Consider the following 23,409-nt stretch of genomic DNA (forward strand, 5'->3'; position numbering starts at 1 on the left):
ATACAAAGCAAGAAGATCAAGGAGGTGCGTTGGTCAGACACGAAAACTCAACTCGCTGACTGTCTCACAAAGAAAGGAGCATCGGCTCTTGTGCTCTTAAAGGCACTCTGTGAAGGACAATGGGACCTGGGTTAAAAAAGTGTTGGATGGACAATTGAATTTGTTCTCAAATGTTTCCATGACATGTTGATTTCTCTGGAAATGTATGTTCCATAATTCACGCTGTGAATTTCATTTTTTTTGTTTTCTGTTTATTTCTTTAAAAAAAGAGAATGAGATTGTTAACATGTTGTTATCTCTATGCATCCCTATTTAGTTAATGTAATGGAGGACAGCTCCCCTTCTGGTCAGGTTATGCATGTGCAGTGTATTGCCCCTTCTAGGCGGGAGTCTCTTGTCATGCGCAGTTGTGGTGGTGCTGATGCCGAGAGCAAGTTGCTGGTCGCTTGGTATCGTGAAGAAATGGAGTGAATAAAGTCGATTTCACTGAAGATAAACGTCGTGTTTATTCAGAACAAGTTTAGTAGTCAACAGGTACCACACATAAGGCTCACCGCAGCAGCCTCGGTTCGAATCCGGCCTGGTCCCCACTTCTCAGCATGGCGGCTCTGTCCTATGTCCCCACGGAGCTGCAGTCGGCGGAATATGTTTTCATCCGTCATGACACGCACCATTTCGGGTACGGGACACTGGAGATAAGCACTTTGTGGTGGAGGTTGGCAGCAGGCTGGAGCGGGTTTCTGTGGACCGCCTCAAGCCTGCTCACCTGGACTTAGACCGCCCGGTTGGTCTTGCCCTGCCCCCACGGCGGGGGCGCCCCCTGGCCCTGCCCCCCCCCGGCCCTGCCCCCCTCCCCTGGCTAGCCGCCCCCTGCTTCCCCAGCCCCTCCCTTTCCCCGGACCAGCTGTGAGGACTCTGCTGCTTTGCCTTCGGTTAACCAGCCCCCAGCTCCTGTTCAGCGGAGCCGTTGGGGCAGAGAGATCCGCCCCCCTCGCCACACTGACTTTTCATATTAAGGCGAATTCTGGGGGGACGTGTGTAGTGGTTATGGGGATACATAATTCCCCTTATTGAGCTGGTAGGAACGTTAGTTTACAGCTTCTGTTTTCTCGGTTCGGGTTTACAGTGGTGCACTTCCGCTGCGTGGGTTGTTGTTGTAATGGTGAAAGGAATAAATGGTCCACGTTGTGTAGCCGAAAGAGAAAGTTGTCACGACTCCTGCTTGAGCTCCTTCTACAGGTTAATGTTAAATAAAAAGACAACCTTTTTTTTTGGTGAACCTGCCGAGTGTAACTTTCTCTTTATTTAACATTTTCGCAACACGTGTGGTGTAAATATACAACAGCTTGGTGACGAGGATGGGATTTGTTAAGTTGGAAAACACAGAGTTTGCATGTCGAGTAACTCCGCTGAGGCCCCAGTAGACTAAGAAAATGGCGTTCGGTGAGTGAAAGGACCTTTGAACAGAAAATGGCACTCAGGAAGCAAGAAGATTTTCACTTCAAAGAAAGTTTTGATTGTTATCAACAGAGACTGGAGCAGTACTTTGCAGCTAATGGGTCTGACCCAAAAGCGGAGAAAACCAAGTCGGTGTTTCTCACGGTGGTAGGCAAGAGGTCGCACAGCTTGCTAATGGACTTGTGTGCACTAGATAAGCCCTCTGAAAAAACCTACGAGCAGTCGGTGGAACCGTTACAAGAGCATGTTCCCAAAACCAACTTCATCGCCAGAAGATGCAAGTAACAAGTGAGTACATTGCAAGTTTGAGAAAGTTAGCTGCCACGTGCAAGTTTGGGGCCTTTTTAGAGGAGGCAGTGTGTGATAGATTTGTCTGTGGAGTTCGGAGCGCAGAGCTACGAGACCGTTTACTCAACGCGGCTCACACTAAAGACTTTGCCGATTGCAGTTGAAATAGGGCTTATGTATGAAGTGACAAAGTTCAGTGCTCAGCAGTTCTCACAGAAAATGTACTAGGCTTACATGGTTGACAAGAAAGCCAATGCAAAGCACAGAGAGGTTATGGGAAAGTCTGAAGCTAGTGGGAAGTCGTGCTGTCGTTGTAATGTAGAGGGCCACAGACCAGATGAGTGCAGATTCAAGGAAGTGGAGTGTCACGAATGTAAGAAAAAAGGTCACATTGCAAAAGCATGCCGTTCACGTAAGGAAGGAGCCAGTGACAAGCAACCAAAATGGGCAAAGCATTTGGAAGCTGCACCGAGTAGATGTTGCAACGCTTCCCGGCGAGTCATAGATGCCACGGGCATCCATCCAATGAAAGAAAAGACAGATGCTATTGAGAAGGCTGCAGTTCTGAATTTTTTTTTTAACTGAACTCAGATTCTTAGCTATGAAGAGGATGAAGAGTCGAAAGGCAGTTGGTCCTGATGACACACCTGTGGTGGTATGGAGATGCTTAGTAGAGATAGCAGTGGGGTTTTTAACTGGATTGCTTAACACTATCTTGGAAAGTGAGAGGATGCCTGAGGAGTGGAGAAGAAGCATACTGGTACCGATTTTCAAGAACAAGGGCGATGTGCAGAACTGTAGCAACTACAGAGGTATAAAGTTGATCAGCCACAGCATGAAGATATGAGAAAGAGTAGTAGAAGCTAGGTTAAGAGGAGTGGTGACGATTAGTGAGCAGCAGTATGGTTTCATGCCACGAAAGAGCACCACAGATGCGATGTTTGCTTTGAGAATGTTGATTGCAACTCCTTCTGGCCTTCTCTATACTTTTCATTGTGTCTTTGTAGATTTGGAGAAAGCATACGACAGGATGTCGAGAGAGGAGGTGTGATATTGTATGAGGAAGTCGGGAGTTGCAGAGAAGTATGTAGGAATGGTGCAGGATATGTTTGAGGGAAGTGTGACAATGGTGAGGTGTGCGGTTGGAATGACAGATGGGTTCAAGGTGGAGGTGGGATTACATCAAGGATCGGCTCTGAGCCCTTTCTTGTTTACAATGGTGACGGACAGGTTGACGGACAAGATCAGGCAGGAGTCTCCATGGACTATGATGTTTGCAGATGACATTGTGATCTGTAGTGAGAGTAGGGTGCAGGTTGAGGAGAGCCTGGAGAGGTGGAGATATGCACTGGAGAGAAGAGGAATGAAAGTCAGCAGGAGCAAGACACAATACCTATGCGTGAATGAGAGGGAGGACAGTGGAATGGTCAGGATGCAAGGAGTGGAGGTGACGAAGGCATATGAGTTTAAATACTTGGGGTCAACTGTCCAAAGTAATGGGGAGTGCAGGAGAGAGGTGAAGAAGAGAGTGCAGGCAGGGTGGAGTGGGTGGAGAAGAGTATCAGGAGTGATTTGTGACAGAAGGGTACCAGCAAGAGTTAAAGGGAAGGTTTACAAGATGGTTGTGAGACCAGCTATGTTATATGGTTTGGAGGCAGTGGCATTGACGAAAAGACAGAAGGCGGAGCTGGAGGTGGCAGAGTTGAAGATGCTAAGATTTTCACTGGGAGTGAAGAAGAAGGACAGGATTAGGAACGATTATATTAGAGGGACCGCTCAAGTTGGACGGTTTGGAGACAAAGCAAGAGCGGCAAGATTGAGATGGCTTGGACATGTGTGTAGGAGAGATGCTGGGTGTATTGGCAGAAGGATGCTGGATATGGAACTGCCAGGGAAGAGGATAAGAGGAAGACCAAAGAGGAGGTTTATGGATGTGGTGAGGGAAGACATGCAGATGGCTAGTGTGACAGAGGAAGACACAGAAGACAGGAAGAAATGGAAATGGATGATCCACTGTGGCGACCCCTAAAGGGAGCAGCCGAAAGAAGTAGTAGTAGATCGTTCTTAGCTCTGCTAAACTAGTATGGGAAGTTCATCCATAATCTATCTACATTGATTCAGTCGATGACAGCATTGCCGCACAAAGATGCAATCTCGAAGTGGTCTGAGAAATGTCAGAGTGCATTTGATAATGGCCTATAATTAAAGTCAGGCACTATAAAACGAAAATGCAAAGTACAAAAAAGAAAAGAAAAAAAGAATAGAAACATGGTCACTTCCTTGCCGAGAGTGACAAGAGATCTACTTCCAGAATTAAAGTGCAGTAGGAATAAGGTGCAAGTTTTAATGCTCAATCATAGGCACAAGAAAAATTAAATGTTTTTAACCTAGGTTTAAAAATTGTTATATTTGGGGCACATCTAAGATCTTATGGTAGTTTGTTCCAGTTGCAGTTGCATGCAGCATAACAGCTAAATGCTGCTTCACCATGTTTGATTTGGACTCTGGGCTGAACTAACTGACCTGACTCCATGAATCTTAAGAGCCCTACCCGGTTTATACTCTTCAAGCATGTCAGTGATGTATTCTGGGCCTGCACCATTCAGTGGTTTGTAGACAAGCAGCAGCACTTTAAAATCTATTTTGTAACTAACTGGAAACCAGTGTAAAGATTTCAGGACTGGAGTAATGTGGTCTGTTCTCTTGATCCTGGTTAAAACTCTTAGCATCAGCATTCTGAATAAGATGCAGCTGTTTAATGGCCTTTTTGGGAAGACCAGTTAAAAGACTGTTGCAGTGATCAATTCTACTGGAAATAAAAGCACGGATGAGCTTCTCTTGGTCATTCTGGGATACCAAAGCCTTGATTCTGGCTCTATTTTTAACCTCCGTGAAGTTGGCACCCCATGTAATCAGAACATAGATAAATGACAAATGAATAATCAAATGTCGGTGTCTTTCATCATGTGGTGGAGATGCATATGGACTCCTTTCTACAGCTTTTCGAGCACAACCAAAGATGAAAACAAACAAGCGGGGAGTGAAATTAAGATAGTGAATTTTATTAAAAGAAAGAAACAAAGAAACAAAGAAACAAATAAAACGCCAAACCACCATTTATCACTTTTGTGTTAAAAACTATACTTGGTATAGACTTCCGGCTCACACAATGAGAGACTAGTCGCACTTCCCAATAGCTCCGCAGTTTTACCTCTAAAATCACTTTTAAACAAGTTTAAATCCGACCAACTTGCAAATTAATCTCTCATCCCATAGTCATAACAGAATTTGTGACTTATGAGGCCGGTTTTCAACAATGATGAATTCTAAAAAAGAAAAACCGTGACGATGCACAAAGGCCCGTGGGAAGTCTCGAGGTCGCCTAGCAAGGACTACCGAGAAAAAAAACGGCGTTCTGGCCAACAAAGTGCCTGCTGGCCTCTAGACACTTCGCAAGGAAATGCCCCAAAACGAGAAAGACATTTGTGCCACGATCGAATTACGAACGTTATGGCTGATCTAAAAAAAGGACATTCATCCATCCATCCATTATCTAAGCCGCTTATCCGAATTCGGGTCGCGGGGATGCTGGAGCCTATCCCAGCAGTCATTGTGCGGAAGGCGGGGAGACACCCTGGACAGGCCGCCAGTCAATCACAGGGCACACACACACACACACACACACACACACAGCAATGGCTATGATAAGGGCTACAATGATCGCGCATAGCGAAACAATTTGAGAAGTGGAAGAAGCCACATCCCAGCACTGACGATATCTCCCAGTTGCAAACCGAAGTGGCTCGCCTCACGGCCGAAACTGCTAGACTGTCGGACAAATGTGAGGACATGGAGGGGCGGTTACGTAGGAACATTCGTTCATCCTTTTCATTCATCATCCAAACCGGGGATACAGGAACCTATCTGTTGTGTTGCTAAAGGGACCACTCGAAGACTGTTAGCATACGCTTCTTTACTTCAACAACCCACGTCACACTCCTTCTCCCCTCTTACAGTCACTTACATCCTATCTTGCCCTCTAGCTCCCTCTACTGTCCTCCAACTGCATCAACTCAAGACATCACACTATCCCTGCAGTCATTGGGCAGCAGGCGGGGGGACACCCTGGACAAGCTGCCAGGCCATCACAGGGCACATATCCGCATAATAGGAGTTCCAGAGGGAAGGGAAGGGAGGGCCCGCTACCCAGCGACTTTGTTACTGAGCTACTTACCGATGTGCTATCCTTCGAGGGAGAAGCCGCTGATCGACTGCTGTCACCGATCCCGATTGATAGGATGCGAACTACCACTTCTTGTGCCCGTCTCGGGCTTATACAATTCAAAGTTTTGCACAGAGTACACTTCTCCAAATCCAGACTTTCCAAAATATATCCCAATGTAAGTGACAATTGTGACAGGTGTCATGCCTCCCCATGTGACCTCTCTCATATGTTTGTTCACTGCCCCAAATTGTGACCCTATTAGCATTCAATCTTTAAAACTCTTTCTGATGTCCTTGAAATTGACCTGCAACCATGCCCCTTAATAGCCATCTTTGGCATCCCCGCTGATTTATTTTCTTTAAATTGTGAACAAACTGACATTGTCGCTTTCACAACCCTGTTAGACCGTCGCAATTCTTCTTAAGTGGAAGTCTGCACTGCCTCCCTCCTTTTCCTCGTGGCTTAATGATGTGATGTTCTTTCCTAAGTTGGAGAAAATGAAATACTCTTTGAATGGTCCAAATTATAAATTCACCAGAAAATGGCAACCCTTATATTATTCTTTAATGCCCTGCAGAGGCTTGCTATGGATGAGGGGCCGTAATTTGAGATGTTCCTAGACACCTGAATCATCCGACTGTCACTGACTAGTATATGTTGACAACGTGCGGTCCAAACAATTTGCCAACTTGCCAGTTTTATTTTATTGTATTTATCTGTCTCTCATACAGTCAATGTACTGTTGTTTTGTTGTTGCGTTGTTGTGCTGTTGTCTTATTGCACTGTACATTTTATGTTGAAGCTGTTACAGGTTGTGGGAGGGGGGTGGGTGGGCATTATATTGGTAATGACCTGTATCGCGAAATCTGAATGAAAATATATTCGAAAAAAACCTATACTTGGTATATCCATCCATCCATTATCCAAACCGCTTATCCTGCTCTCGGGGTCGTATATAAGTATCAGAAAAAAGGCAAAAAAAAAACCCCCCAAAAAACAAAGAAGTTTATAATGAATGGATTCATTTATTTAGGTATTAAAATGAATTCTGTTGAGAAAAACATAAGCAAACATGCAAACCAAGTAAGGTCATAGCAGGGCAGAACAATTATTCCATCACTTTCCTATAGCTGCCAAAATGGGGCATGGGACAGAGGGGTCATCCCGCTTGTGAACTTTGTATTCACATGCTTCTGAATCAAACACTGACACGCAGTCGTCGGGGATTCGGACTGGGGTGGAATACCTACACAAACGCATTGCACGTTAGAAATCACAGTACTTTGTAAGAGAGGTGAATGGTATTGTCCTCCCACACAGCAGTGACGTTCTTTAACGGCATACTCACCCATCGCAGCATATTCCACAGGAACAGTCCATACATGCACTGTTCCTCCACTCGGATCCTACAGCGTGCCAAGTCTTATCCACGTCATCCTGACAATGGGTCATACCTGTGGGTGCAAAATATACACCAAATGACAACATTTGCAAAATCGGCAACAACATTCATGCCACACATATTTTAGTATAGCATTGTTAACTACTGCTATTTTAGTTATTGCCTGCTTTTTTATTAACCAGTTATTTACTGATGAATGGAGACTGTCCTCCACCAAAAAACGACCCAATAGGTCGTTTGTACAAGCAGCTTATTATGACCCATAGTTACGTTTTAAGCTACTTCCTCATGGTCCTCCGTAATTATAACGCGTTACTTTCCCCAGGCTATCGTGAGAACTAATATTAATAAAAGCGAAGTTTAATGTCACATAGCGGTTATAATGTCCATGCTAGCTGACTTTCTAACTTCTGGCTAACGTTAAGTTAGCTTTTATAATGTTATTCATAGATAAACATACTGCTAATAGCAATCTTAGCTACTATACTAGACGGCGAAACAACACAAAAACGCACTGACCTCATATTCTATTCTCATATTGTTTTAAAAACCCACAATGCACCAAGGCGAAAAGTATCTGTGGCATATCTCCTGCCGCCGGTAGGGGCGCTAATTTAGGAAACGCTCCTGTGGGTCGTATTAGAGCAGTGGTTCTCAACCTTTTTGGGGTCCTGGACCCCCTGCGTATTTTTGATGTACCCTGAGGACCCCTCCACCTGATCTTGGGGGAGGGGGGTTGCAATTTTATAGAAACAGTAGAAACTGCATTTTAAATTGCATTATAGCATTTATTCACTCTTTGGGGCAAAAATAAGAGCTTTCAGTTGTAACTTAGATATAGTTAACAAAACAGAATTCTTATGCAGTAACTTTCAGATATATGTAACAAAACAGAATATGTATTCAGGAACTTTCAGATATATGTAACAACAGAATTGTTATGCAGTAACTTTTAACAATGCAAACGGGAGCGAGATCTCTTATTAAAATACAATAAATTACACTTGTGAAACAGATGTAATTAGAGAAAAAAGTCCTGTTACCCTTTATAGTTTAGGTAGATAAAGGTCTCAGTCACATTTGAGTAAAATAATCCTATTTCTATAAATGTCATAGGATCTTTTTTTAAAGATATTTTATTTTCACGGACCCCTTGCAATTACACCACGGACCACTAGGGGTCCGCGGACCCCCGGTTGAGAAACACTGTATTAGAGCAGCGTTTCTCAAACTGTATGCCGCGGCACCCTGGTATGCCGTCTGACAGCGTTAGGGGTGCCCTGAAAAAATTTGCAAATCTAACATTTTTCATATCAATTATCAAAAATTAAAATACTAATTTATTTTACAAAATGTTACTGAATAAATGAATGGATGAATAAATAAATGGATAAATAAATTCATTTCAGATAAATAAATAGCCTACATACTCATGAGAAACTGTCTCGCGTGCCCATTTCCCCTCCCACGTTACATACGGGTCAGTGCAGTGCGCGGTCACGTAAGGTCAGGGCATCGTTGTTATCATTTTACACGTCCTGACATTTTGATGCCGCTAAAACCCAAAACCAAGCCATGGATCGTTTCCTAAAAAGAAAAGTCCCACCAGAAGCTCCAACTGATGGGGATACTTCAACAGACACTGACAGTGAACCGGAGCCTTCTTCTAGCAACAACCGGCTTTTATCCTCCAGTTCGGAGTCGTCTGCACCCGTCGTACCACCAGGAGATGCTAATGTTAGTAAGGGCAAGGCTACTAGCAAGGGCAAGGCTACAAAGACAAAGACAAAGATTTTGCGATACCACGACAGCTACATTGCACTTGGCTTCATTAGTACCGATGATGCATGCGCTCTGCCTCGTATGTGGAAAGACACTGGCAAACCAAACTATGGTTCCCAACAAATTCAAACGACATCTGAAGCAAAAACACCCACACCTTAAAAACAAGGGGAAGGAGTACTTTGTTCGCCTTAAAACCCAGCAATCGCGGCAAGAGAAAGTCATGTGTAAAGCTGCCAAAGTATCCGAGAAGGCTCTGGAGGGCAGCTACCTCGTAGCAGAAATAGTAGCGAAAGCCAAGAAGCCCCACACAATCGCAGAGTCCGTCATAATACCTGCTTGCACGGCAATCGTTACCAAAATGCTTGGCCCACAAGCTGCCAAAGAAGTAGCCAAGGTCCCGCTGTCAGACTGCACAATAGCGAGGCGAATCAATAGCATGTCTGCCGATATTGAAGATGTCGTTTTGGATAAAATCAAGGCCAGTGGACATTTATCCTTACAACTCGACGAGTCAACTGATGTGAGCGGGCACGCTCAGCTTTTAGCAAATGTTCGCTTTGTTGATGGGGGCCGTGTTAGAGAGAACTTTTTATTTTGCAAACTGCTCCCCAACAACACTACAGGAGAAGAAATCTTCCGTGTGACAACTGAGTATCTTGACAAGGGTGGTTTGAGCTGGAAGAACTGTATCAGTATTTGCACCGATGGCGCGGCTGCAATGACGGGCAGTGCCAAAGGTTTCATTACCAGGGCCAAAGTGCAAAACCCTGATATACGAACAACCCACTGCTTCCTTCACCGAGAGGCACTTGTTGCTAAGACGCTACCAAAAGAACTTTCCGACGTACTGAACAAAGCTGTGGACATGGTTAATTACATCAAGGCGCGCCCGTTAAAGAGCCGCCTTTTTTCCATTCTTAGCGAGGAAATGGGAGCAGAGCATCAAAGCTTGTTGTTACCCACGGCTGTCCGCTGGCTTTCACGGGGTAAAGTTTTGACCCGAGTGTAGGAGTTAAGAGAAGAATTGAGGGCCTTCGTGATAGACGAGAAACCTGCAGAGCTACTCGCAGACGAGCAGTGGTGCGCAAAACTCGCGTATATGGCTGACATATTTAAGCACATAAACGAGCTGAATATCAAAATGCAAGGTAGACAAGAAACCCTCCTCTCCTCATCTGACAAACTACGCGGCTTCAGGTCCAAGCTCACACTCTGGCGTTCCTTAGACCAGGGCAGGCTGGATATGTTTCCCCTGTGCAATATGCATACAAACAACACCACATTGTCAGGCGTAATAGCCCAGCATCTGACCACTCTTGACGAGCGATTCAATCACTATTTTCCCTCTGAGTCATATGCTGAGTTTGACTGGGTCCGTGATCCTTGAAGTGCGCGTGCAATGGAAAGTGCAAAGGACTGCTCACTTCCAATACAGGAACAACTGATGGAGATCAGGGAAGATCGCACTTTGAAAATGAGATTTTGTGATGTGGAACTGGACAGCTTTTGGATATCAGTGGGAAACGAGTACCCATTGGCTTCAAGACGCGCTGTTGCCATTCTACTACCCTTCTCCACAACCTATCTATGTGAACTGAGTTTTTCAAGCCTGACGTACATCAAGAACAGGTACAGGGAGCGACTAAGGACCAGGATCTACGTGTCTGCCTCTCATCCATCCCTACCAGGATAGGGCAGCTTTATGCATCTTCCCAGGCCCATGTCTCTCATTGATGGTGAGTCACGCCCCCTCTCGGTCTCTCTCTCTCTCCCCTATGCACTCCTGGCTCTCAGTTGTGGCATATTTGTGCGCGAGTGTGTGTTCATGTAGGCCTATCTCACTTTTTAAATACGGGTTGTGTGTGGGTGTGTCTCTCTGTGTGTGTGTGTGTGTGTGTGTGTGTGTGTGTGTGTGTGTGTGTGTGTGTGTGTGTACAGAGGCTGGATGGAAGAGTACAGATGGGAGTGTTCCTGCCATTTCTTTGTGTGAAGTTCCTGTCACTTCATTATGCTGGGAAGGGGGATGGCAGTTTGAAGGACTTATTTTGACACTTTATTTTTTATTCTGGAGGGATGTTATCTCTTTACCCACCTTATTATCTGTCTGCCTATCTGTTCATTGATACACGCCGTCCCCTAAAAATAAAAAAGGATATTTGCACTAACAGAGGGATGCAGTGTCGTTTTTAGCTATATTTTTACACTGGGGTGCCTTGAGATTTTAGGCACTTAAAAAGGGTGCCTTGGCTGAAAAAAGTTTGAGAAACACTGTATTAGAGGACAAACGACCTATGTGGTCGTATGGGTTGGAGGACTTGTTGGATGAATGCTATTTGATGTTATCTATGAATTAAAAGTGCAAATTCTCATAGTGACTCGTGCACTGTTTTTTTAACTCCTTATTTGCTCCTAACTATTTTCATTTGTTTATCAATTTATTTGTTAATGGTAATGTTTTAAAACATAATGGTATGTTTACCTGGTTTCATGAGTCTTACGTAGCACGCTCCATTTGCATATGAAGGCAGCACACAAAAGAATAAAGCTAGAGCCAAGTATTTCTTCACAGAAAACAAAAAAAAGGAAAAGAAAGATATCAGATTATTAATTTGATCCCTGGATATGCCGGAACCAAAGACATTTAACCACTTTCACAATATTTTCAAAGTCTGAGACATAGCCTGCTTAAACATACTCATCAGGAGTCTTAAAGAGGGGAAACAGCTATTGTGTAATGTTGACTTGGTGGCTGCAGCCTGTTAAGGTGAATGACATTGCGAGGATGAAATCCAGTGAGCTAATCATGCATGTGTATGTGTGTGTGTGTGTGTGTGTGTGTGTGTGTGTGTGTGTGTGTGTGTGTGTGTGTGTGTGTGTGTGTGTGGTGATGGTGGGGGAGGGGGGCTCATGATACAACAAACTATAGAGGACCCAGTCTAAACAATGTTGTAATCTTTGACAATCATGACTTTAGGTTACACTGGCCATATATAAAAAGAAGAACAAACAAACAAAACAAGTAAAAAAACATTTTTTTACATGTATTTCTGATTTTTCCCTTTTTCTCCAAATTTAGTGGCCAGTCGATCCCTATTTTAGTTCAAACACCCACCCTCGTACTGCATGCGTTCGCCAACTGCATCTCTCCGGCCGGCAGTCTCGAAGGAGATGCCTCCCCATGTACGTGACAAGGCGACTCCAGGCCGAACCACTGCTTTTTCCCGCGTGATTTTTTTTCATACACGTTTTCCGGGGTACGAAAAAAAAACACGCCTTTTTCCCACACACACACACACACACAAACACATTCATGTGACGAACACAAGTCGACTCCACCCCCCTCCCGAAGACAGCGCTGCCAAGTATTGCTGCTACATCGAGTCCGGCCATGAGTCAGATCTGAAGAGACCGGGGCGCGAACCTCGGTCCCCAGTGAGCATTTGCATCGCTACAAAGCCGATGCTTAGACCGCTACACTACCGTGGATTCAAACAAAAAAAAGTTTAATCAACTGTCTATTGATCATTTGTGGAAAAACTTGGTAAATATATAGATCAGGAACAAACATAACCCCCAATTCTCCAGTTATAGATTTTCCCTACATATTTGTTTGGTGGTGTGCTGATTAGGGCATATTTCAAATTATCCAAAACCTCGTAACAATAAACAAAAAAACGAATATATGCATACATATATGTATATAAATTATAATAAACACTCACCATAGTGGCCGCCGGACTGTCCCGTATCTGTTAGATGATGTGAATGGTGGTGAGATAGTGAATTTAATATACAGGATTGTCTCTTCTCAATGGGGTGACCTCGCTTTTAAATAATGACTGTTCAGAGACCTTTGGAATTAAACAAGGGTGTAGGTATAGCCCCTGCCAAAACATTTAATCTCGTTTAAAAGCTAATTTCACACACAACAAACACATTTGTTAATGATTACTCACCACTCTTCTCCTTTGTTTTCGCAATTTTCTGTAAAATGGTATCTGGTGTTCTCAACACAGGACGGGTTGACAATATTGATTGGTTCATGTTGTCCAGGCTGTTCATGATTGGTGACCGGGATGGGAGGTTATTGGTTATGTTAGTTGCTTAAAATGGAGCTTGGGGGTGTGGCTCTGGTTTTCAGAGACTATGGCCGGTGTTAATGGTGGTTTGTAGTGGTTATGGGGATACATAATTCCCCTTATTGAGCTGGTAGGAATGTTAGTTTACAGCTGCTGTTTTCTCGGTTCGGGTTTACAGTGGTGCACTTCCGCTGCGCGGGTTGTTTTTGTAATGGTGGAAGGAATAAATGGTGCACGTTGTGTAGCCGAAAGAGAAAGTTGTCACGACTCCTGCTTGAGCTTCTCTACACTGGTGACCCCGACTTGATATGCTGTGGTGCGATGGAGCCTCACCCCTAAACCCGCGGCGATCTCCTCCCAGAGCGCTGACGTGAATTGCGGCCCTCTGTCCGAGGAGAGGTCAGATGGGCACCTCGGTGGCACATCTGGTTGGACGGTACCACACATAAGGCTCACCGCAGCAGCCTCGGTTCGAATCCGGCCTGGTCCCCACTTCTCAGCATGGCGGCTCTCAGTCCTATGTCCCCACGGAGCTGCGGTCGGCGGAATATGTTTTCATCCGTCACGACGCGCACCATTTCGGGTACGGGACACTGGAGATAAGCACTTTGTGGTGGAGGTTGGCAGCAGGCTGGAGCGGGTTTCTGTGGACCGCCTCAAGCCTGCTCACCTGGACTTAGATCGCCCGGTTGGTCTTGCCCTGCCCCCCTCCCCTGGCTAGCCGCCCCCTGCTTCCCCAGCCCCTCCCTTTCCCCGGACCAGCTGTGAGGACTCTGCTGCTTTGCCTGCGGTTAACCAGCCCCCAGCTCCTGTTCAGCGGAGCCGTTGGGGCAGAGAGATCCGCCCCCCTCGCCACACTGACTTTTCATATTAAGGCGAATTCTGGGGGGACGTGTGTAGTGGTTATGGGGATACATAATTCCCCTTATTGAGCTGGTAGGAACGTTAGTTTACAGCTTCTGTTTTCTCGGTTCGGGTTTACAGTGGTGCACTTCCGCTGCGCGGGTTGTTGTTGTAATGGTGAAAGGAATAAATGGTGCACGTTGTGTAGCCGAAAGAGAAAGTTGTCACGACTCCTGCTTGAGCTCCTCTACAGGTTAATGTTAAATAAAAAGACAACCTTTTTTTTGCTGAACCTGCCGAGTGTAACTTCCTCTTTATTTAACATTTTCGCAACACGTGTGGTGTAAATATACAACAGCTTGACGACGAGGATGGGATTTGTTAAGTTGGAAAACACAGAGTTTGCATGTCGAGTAACTCCGCTGAGGCCCCAGTAGACTAAGAAAATGGCGTTCGGTGAGTGAAAGGACCTTTGAACAGAAAATGGCACTCAGGAAGCCAGAAGATTTTCACTTCAAAGAAAGTTTTGATTGTTATCGACAGAGACTGGAGCAGTACTTTGCAGCTAATGGCTCTGACCCAAAAGCGGAGAAAACCAAGTCGGTGTTTCTCATGGTGGTAGGCAAGAGGTCGCACAGCTTGCTAATGGACTTGTGTGCACTAGATAAGCCCTCTGAAAAAACCTACGAGCAGTCGGTGGAACCGTTACAAGAGCATGTTCCCAAAACCAACTTCATCGCCAGAAGATGCAAGTAACAAGTGAGTACATTGCAAGTTTGAGAAAGTTAGCTGCCACGTGCAAGTTTGGGGCCTTTTTAGAGGAGGCAGTGTGTGATAGATTTGTCTGTGGAGTTCGGAGCGCAGAGCTAAGAGACCGTTTACTCAACGCGGCTCACACTAAAGACTTTGCTAATTGCAGTTGAAATAGGGCTTATGTATGAAGTGACAAAGTTCAGTGCTCAGCAGTTCTCACAGAAAACGTACAAGGCTTACATGGTTGACAAGAAAGCCAATGCAAAGCACAGAGAGGTTATGGGAAAGTCTGAAGCTAGTGGGAAGTCGTGCTGTCGTTGTAATGTAGAGGGCCACAGACCAGATGAGTGCAGATTCAAGGAAGTGGAGTGTCACGAATGTAAGAAAAAAGGTCACATTGCAAAAGCATGCCGTTCACGTAAGGAAGGAGCCAGTGACAAGCAACCAAAATGGGCAAAGCGTTTGGAAGCTGCATAGATGCCACGGGCATCCACCCAATGAAAGAAAAGACAGATGCTATTGAGAAGGCTGCAGTTCTGAATTTTTTTTTTAACTGAACTCAGATTCTTAGCTATGAAGAGGATGAAGAGTCGAAAGGCAGTTGGTCCTGATGACACACCTGTGGAGGTATGGAGATGCTTAGTAGAGATGGCAGTGGGGTTTTTAACTGGATTGTTTAACACTATCTTGGAAAGTGAGAGGATGCCTGAGGAGTGAAGAAGAAGCATACTGGTACCGATTTTCAAGAACAAGGGCGATGTGCAGAACTGTAGCAACTACAGAGGTATAAAGTTGATCAGCCACAGCATGAAGATATGGGAAAGAGTAGTAGAAGCTAGGTTAAGAGGAGTGGTGACGATTAGTGAGCAGCAGTATGGTTTCATGCCACGAAAGAGCACCACAGATGCGATGTTTGCTTTGAGAATGTTGATTGCAACTCCTTCTGGCCTTCTCTATACTTTTCATTGTGTCTTTGTAGATTGGGAGAACGCATACGACAGGATGTCGAGAGAGGAGGTGTGATATTGTATGAGGAAGTCGGGAGTTGCAGAGAAGTATGTAGGAATGGTGCAGGATATGTTTGAGGGAAGTGTGACAATGGTGAGGTGTGCGGTTGGAATGACAGATGGGTTCAAGGTGGAGGTGGGATTACATCAAGGATCGGCTCTGAGCCCTTTCTTGTTTACAATGGTGACGGACAGGTTGACGGACAAGATCAGGCAGGAGTCTCCATGGACTATGATGTTTGCAGATGACATTGTGATCTGTAGTGAGAGTAGGGTGCAGGTTGAGGAGAGCCTGGAGAGGTGGAGATATGCACTGGAGAGAAGAGGAATGAAAGTCAGCAGGAGCAAGACACAATACCTATGCGTGAATGAGAGGGAGGACAGTGGAATGGTCAGGATGCAAGGAGTGGAGGTGACGAAGGCATGTGAGTTTAAATACTTGGGGTCAACTGTCCAAAGTAATGGGGAGTGCAGGAGAGAGGTGAAGAAGAGAGTGCAGGCAGGGTGGAGTGGGTGGAGAAGAGTGTCAGGAGTGATTTGTGACAGAAGGGTACCAGCAAGAGTTAAAGGGAAGGTTTACAAGATGGTTGTGAGACCAGCTATGTTATATGGTTTGGAGGCAGTGGCACTGACGAAAAGACAGAAGGCGGAGCTGGAGGTGGCAGAGTTGAAGATGCTAAGATTTTCGATGGGAGTGACGAAGAAGGACAGGATTAGGAACGATTATATTAGAGGGACCGCTAAAGTTGGACGGTTTGGAGACAAAGCAAGAGCGGCAAGATTGAGATGGCTTGGACATGTGTGGAGGAGAGATGCTGGGTGTATTGGGAGAAGGATGCTGGATATGGAACTGCCAGGGAAGAGGATAAGAGGAAGACCAAAGAGGAGGTTTATGGATGTGGTGAGGGAAGACATGCAGATGGCTAGTGTGACAGAGGAAGACACAGAAGACAGGAAGAAATGGAAATGGATGATCCACTGTGGCGACCCCTAAAGGGAGCAGCCGAAAGAAGTAGTAGTAGTAGTAGATCGTTCTTAGCTCTGCTAAACTACTATGGGAAGTTTATCCCTAATCTATCTACATTGATTCAGTCAATGACAGCATTGCCGCACAAAGATGCAATCTCGAAGTGGTCTGAGAAATGTCAGAGTGCATTTGATGATGGCCTATAATTAAAGTCAGGCACTATAAAACGAAAATGCAAAGTACAAAAAAAAAAAAGAAAAAAGAATAGAAACATGGTCACTTCCTTGTCGAGAGTGACTAGAGATCTACTTCCAGAATTAAAGTGCAGTAGGAATAAGGTGCAAGTTTTAATGCTCAATCATAGGCACAAGAAAATTGAAATGTTTTTAACCTAGTTTTAGAAATTGCTATATTAGGGGCACATCTAAGATTTTCTGGTAGTTTGTTCCAGTTGCAGTTGCATGCAGCATAACAGCTAAATGCTGCTTCACCATGTTTGGTTTGGACTCTGGGCTGAACTAACTGACCTGACTCCATGAATCTTAAGAGCCCTACCCGGTTTATCCTCTTCAAGCATGTCAGTGATGTATTCTGGGTCTGCACCATTCAGTGGTTTGTAGACAAGCAGCAGCACTTTAAAATCTATTTTGTAACTAACTGGAAACCAGTGTAAAGATTTCAGGACTGGAGTACTGTGGTCTGTTCTCTTGGTCCTGGTTAAAACTCTTAGCATCAGCATTCTGAATAAGGTGCAGCTGTTTAATGGCCTTTTTGGGAAGACCAGTTAAAAGACTGTTGCAGTAATCAATTCTACTGGAAATAAAAGCACAGATGAGCTTCTCTTGGTCATTCTGGGATACGAAAGCCTTGATTCTGGCTATATTTTTAACCTCCGTGAAGTTGGCACCCCATGTAATCAGAACATAGATAAATGACAAATGAATAATCAAATGTCGGTGTCTTTCATCATGTGGTGGAGATGCATATGGACTCCTTTCTACAGCTTTTCGAGCACAACCAAAGATGAAAACAAACAAGCGGGGACTGAAATTAAGATAGTGATTTTTATTAAAAGAAAGAAACAAACAAACAAATAAAACGCCAAACCACCATTTATCATTTTTGTGTTAAAAACTATACTTGGTATAGACTTCCGGCTCACACAATGAGAGACTAGTCGCACTTCCCAATAGCTCCGCAGTTTTACCTCTAAAATCACTTTTAAACAAGTTTAAATCCGACCAACTTGCAAATTAATCTCTCATCCCATAGTCATAACAGAATTTGTGACTTATGAGGCCGGTTTTCAACAATGATGAATTCTAAAAAAGAAAAACCGTGACGATGCACAAAGGCCCGGGGGAAGTCTCGAGCTCGCCTAGCAAGGACTACCGAGAAAAAAAACGGCATTCTGGCCGACAAAGTGCCTGCTGGCCTCTACACACTTCGCAAGGAAATGCCCCAAAACGAGAAAGACATTTGTGCCACGATCGAATTACGAACGTTACGGCTGATCTAAAAAAAGGACATTCATCCATCCATCCATCCATCCATCCATTATCTAAGCCGCTTATCCGAATTCGGGTCGCGGGGATGCTGGAGCCTATCCCAGCAGTCATTGTGCGGAAGGCAGGGAGACACCCTGGACAGGCCGCCAGTCCATCACAGGGCACACACACACACACACACACACACACACAAGCTATGATAAGGGCTACAATGATCGCGCATAGCGAAACAATTTGAGAAGTGGAAGAAGCCACATCCCAGCACTGACGATATCTCCCAGTTGCAAACCGAAGTGGCTCGCCTCACGGCCGAAACTGCTAGACTGTCGGACAAATGTGAGGACATGGAGGGGCGGTTACGTAGGAACATTCGTTCATTCTTTTCATTCATCATCCAAACCGGGGATACTGGAACCTATCTGTTGTGTTGCTAAAGGGACCACTCGAAGACTGTTAGCATACGCTTCTTTACTTCAACAACCCACGTCACACTCCTTCTCCCCTCTTACAGTCACTTACATCCTATCTTGCCCTCTAGCTCCCTCTACTGTCCTCCAACTGCATCAACTCAAGACATCACACTATCCCTGCAGTCATTGGGCAGCAGGCGGGGGGACACCCTGGACAAGCTGCCAGGCCATCACAGGGCACATATCCGCATAATAGGAGTTCCAGAGGGAAGGGAAGGGAGGGCCCGCTACCCAGCGACTTTGTTACTGAGCTACTTACCGATGTGCTATCCTTCGAGGGAGAAGCCGCTGATCGACTGCTGTCACCGATCCCGATTGATAGGATGCGAACTACCACTTCTTGTGCCCGTCTCGGGCTTATACAATTCAAAGTTTTGCACAGAGTACACTTCTCCAAATCCAGACTTTCCAAAATATATCCCAATGTAAGTGACAATTGTGACAGGTGTCATGCCTCCCCATGTGACCTCTCTCATATGTTTGTTCACTGCCCCAAATTGTGACCCTATTAGCATTCAATCTTTAAAACTCTTTCTGATGTCCTTGAAATTGACCTGCAACCATGCCCCTTAATAGCCATCTTTGGCATCCCCGCTGATTTATTTTCTTTAAATTGTGAACAAACTGACATTGTCGCTTTCACAACCCTGTTAGACCGTCGCAATTCTTCTTATGTGGAAGTCTGCACTGCCTCCCTCCTTTTCCTCGTGGCTTAATGATGTGATGCTCTTTCCTAAGTTGGAGAAAATGAAATACTCTTTGAATGGTCCAAATGATAAATTCACCAGAAAATGGCAACCCTTTATATTATTCTTTAATGCCCTGCGGAGGCTTGCTATGGATGAGGGGCCGTAATTTGAGATGTTCCTAGACACCTGAATCATCTGACTGTCACTGACTAGTATATGTTGACAACGTGCGGTCCAAACAATTTGCCAACTTGCCAGTTTTATTTTATTGTATTTATCTGTCTCTCATACAGTCAATGTACTGTTGTTTTGTTGTTGCGTTGTTGTGCTGTTGTCTTATTGCACTGTACATTTTATGTTGAAGCTGGTACAGGTTGTGGGAGGGGGGTGGGTGGGCATTATATTGGTAATGACCTGTATCGCGAAATCTGAATGAAAATATATTCGAAAAAAACCTATACTTGGTATATCCATCCATCCATTATCCAAACTGCTTATCCTGCTCTCGGGGTCGTATATACGTAAGTATCAGAAAAAAAGGCAAAAAAACAACAACAAAAAATCCCAAAAAACAAAGAAGTTTATAATGAATGGATTCATTTATTTAGGTATTAAAATGGATTCTGTTGAGAAAAACATAACCAAACATGCAAACCAAGTAAGGTCATAGCAGGGCAGAACAATTATTCCATCACTTTCCTACAGCTGCCAAAATGGGGCATGGGACAGAGGGGTCATCCCGCTTGTGAACTTTGTATTCACATGCTTCTGAATCAAACACTGACACGCAGTCGTCGGGGATTTGGACTGGAGTTGAATACCTACACAAACGCATTGCACGTTAGAAATCATAGTACTTTGTAAGAGAGGTGAATGGTATTGTCCTCCCACACAGCAGTGACGTTCTTTAACGGCATACTCACGCCTGGCAGCATCCTCCACAGGAACAGTCCATACATGCACTGTTCCTCCACTCGGATCCTACAGCGTGCCAAGTCTTATCCGTGTCATCCTGACAATGGGTTATACCTGTGGGTGCAAAATATACACCAAATGACAACATTTGCAAAAATCGGCAACAACATTCATGCCACACATATTTTAGTATAGCATTGTTAACTACTGCTATTTTAGTTATTGCCTGCTTTTTTATTAACCAGTTATTTACTGATGAATGGAGACTGTCCTCCACCAAAAAACGACCCCATAGGTCGTTTGTACAAGCAGCTTCTTATGACCCATAGTTACGTTTTAAGCTACTTCCTCATGGTCCTCCGTAATTATAACGCATTACTTTCCCCAGGCTATCGTGAGAACTAATATTAATAAAAGCGAAGTTTAATGTCACATAGCGGTTATAATGTCCATGCTAGCTGACTTTCTAACTTCTGGCTAACGTTAAGTTAGCTTTTATAATGTTATTCATAGATAAACATACTGCTAATAGCAATCTTAGCTACTATACTAGACGGCGAAACAACACAAAAACGCACTGACCACATATTCTATTGTTCTCATATTGTTTTAAAAACCCACAATGCACCAAGGCGAAAAGTATCTGTGGCATATCTCCTGCCGCCGGTAGGGGCGCTAATGTAGGAAACGCTCCTGTGGGTCGTATTAGAGCAGTGGTTCTCAACCTTTTTGGGGTGCTGGACCCCCTGCGTATTTTTGATCTACCCTGAGGACCCCTCCACCTGATCTTGGGGGAGGGGGGTTGCAATTTGATAGAAACAGTAGAAACTGCATTTTAAATTGCATTATAGCATTTATTCACTCTTTGGGGCAAAAATAAGAGCTTTCAGTTGTAACTTAGATATAGTTAACAAAACAGAATTCTTATGCAGTAACTTTCAGATATATGTAAGAAAACAGAATATGTATTCAGGAACTTTCAGATATATGTAACAAAACAGAATATGTATTCAATAACTTTTAACAATGCAAACGGGAGCGAGATCTCTTATTAAAATATAATAAATTACACTTGTGAAACAGATGTAATTAGAGAAAAAAGTCCTGTTACCCTTTATAGTTTAGGTAGATAAAGGTCTCAGTCACATTTGAGTAAAATAATCCTATTTCTATAAATGTCATAGGATCTTTTTTTTTTAAAGATATTTTATTTTCACGGACCCTTGCAATTACACCACGGACCACTAGGGGTCCGCGGACCCCCGGTTGAGAAACACTGTATTAGAGGACAAACGACCTATGTGGTCGTATGGGTTGGAGGACTTGTTGGATGAATGCTATTTGATGTTATCTATGAATTAAAAGTGCAAATTCTCATAGTGACTCGTGCACTGTTTTTTTAATTCCTTATTTCCTCCTAACTATTTTCATTTGTTTATCAATTTATTTGTTAATGGTAATGTTTTAAAACATAATGGTATGTTTACCTGGTTTCATGGGTTTTACGTAGCACCCCCCATTTGCATATGAAGGCAGCACACAAAAGAATAAAGCTAGAGCCAAGTATTTCTTCACAGAAAACAAAAAAAAGGAAAAGAAAGATATCAGATTATTAATTTGATCCCTGGATATGCCGGAACCAAAGACATTTAACCACTTTCACAATATTTTCAAAGTCTGAGACATAGCCTGCTTAAACATACTCATCAGGAGTCTTAAAGAGGGGAAACAGCTATTGTGGCTGCAGCCTGTTAAGGTGAATGACATTGCGAGGATGAAATCCAGTGAGCTAATCATGCATATGTGTGTGTGTGTGTGTGTGTGTGTGTGTGTGTGTGTGTGTGTGTGTGTGTGTGGTGGTGGTGGGGGAGGGGGGCTCATGATACAACAAACTCTAGAGGACCCAGTCTAAACAATGTTGTAATCTTTGACAATCATGACTTTAGGTTACACTGGCCATATATAAAAAGAAGAACAAACAAACAAAACAAGTAAAAAAACATTTTTTTACATGTATTTCTGATTTTTCCCTTTTTCTCCCAATTTAGTGGCCAGTCGATCCCTATTTTAGTTCAAACACCCACCCTCGTACTGCATGCGTTCGCCAACTGCATCTCTCCGGCCAGCAGTCTCGAAGGAGATGCCTCCCCACTTCCGTGACAAGGCGACTCCAGGCCGAACCACTGCTTTTTCCCGCGTGATTTTTTTTCATACACGTTTTCCGGGGTACGAAAAAAAACACGCCTTTTTCCCACACACACACAAACACAGACACATTCATGTGACGAACACAAGTCGACTCCACCCCCCTCCCGAAGACAGCGCTGCCAAGTATTGCTGCTACATCGAGTCCGGCCATAGTCAGATCTGAAGAGACCGGGGCGCGAACCTCGGTCCCCAGTGAGCATTTGCATCGCTACAAAGCTGACGCTTAGACCGCTACACTACCGTGGATTCAAACAAAAAAAAGTTTAATCAACTGTCTATTGATCATTTGTGGAAAAACTTGGTAAATATATAGATCAGGAACAAACATAACCCCCAATTCTCCAGTTATAGATTTTCCCTACATATTTGTTTGGTGGTGTGCTGATTAGGGCATATTTCAAATTATCCAAAACCTCGTAACAATAAACAAAAAACCAAATATATGCATACATATATGTATATAAATTATAATAAATACTCACCATAGTGGCCGTCGGACTGTCCCGTATCTGTTAGATGATGTGAATGGTGGTGAGATAGTGAATTTAATATACAGGATTGTATCTTCTCAATGGGGTGACCTCGCTTTTAAATAATGACTGTTCAGAGACCTTTGGAATTAAACAAGGGTGTAGGTATAGCCCCTGCCAAAACATTTAATCTCGTTTAAAAGCTAATTTCACACACAACAAACACGTTTGTTAATGATTACTCACCACTCTTCTCCTTTGTTTTCGCAATTTTCTGTAAAATGGTATCTGGTGTTCTCAACACAGGACGGGTTGACAATATTGATTGGTTCATGTTGTCCA

At 44.1% G+C, this 23,409-nt stretch overlaps 2 protein-coding genes across 2 annotated transcripts; both read right to left on the reverse strand.

Annotated features, from left to right (window-relative positions):
* Positions 1–6,976: 6,976 nt before the first annotated feature.
* Positions 6,977–13,132, reverse strand: LOC130123464 (beta-microseminoprotein-like). Its single transcript, XM_056292638.1, has 5 exons — positions 13,115–13,132; positions 12,881–12,907; positions 11,638–11,719; positions 7,320–7,425; positions 6,977–7,217 (listed from the first exon to the last, which is right to left on the reverse strand). Exons 2-5 carry the CDS (start codon positions 12,881–12,883, stop codon positions 7,088–7,090), a joined length of 321 nt encoding a protein of 106 aa, XP_056148613.1. The 5' UTR covers positions 12,884–12,907; positions 13,115–13,132; the 3' UTR covers positions 6,977–7,087.
* Positions 13,133–20,060: 6,928 nt separating this feature from the next.
* LOC130123455 (beta-microseminoprotein-like) lies at positions 20,061–22,613 on the reverse strand. Its single transcript, XM_056292626.1, has 4 exons — positions 22,474–22,613; positions 21,877–21,958; positions 20,398–20,503; positions 20,061–20,295 (listed from the first exon to the last, which is right to left on the reverse strand). The coding sequence occupies exons 1-4, from the start codon at positions 22,501–22,503 to the stop codon at positions 20,166–20,168; spliced, it is 348 nt and encodes a 115-aa protein (XP_056148601.1). The 5' UTR covers positions 22,504–22,613; the 3' UTR covers positions 20,061–20,165.
* Positions 22,614–23,409: the final 796 nt, after the last annotated feature.

The sequence above is a fragment of the Lampris incognitus genome, chromosome 1 (genome assembly GCF_029633865.1).
Source record: "Lampris incognitus isolate fLamInc1 chromosome 1, fLamInc1.hap2, whole genome shotgun sequence".
Taxonomy (NCBI): domain Eukaryota; kingdom Metazoa; phylum Chordata; class Actinopteri; order Lampriformes; family Lampridae; genus Lampris; species Lampris incognitus.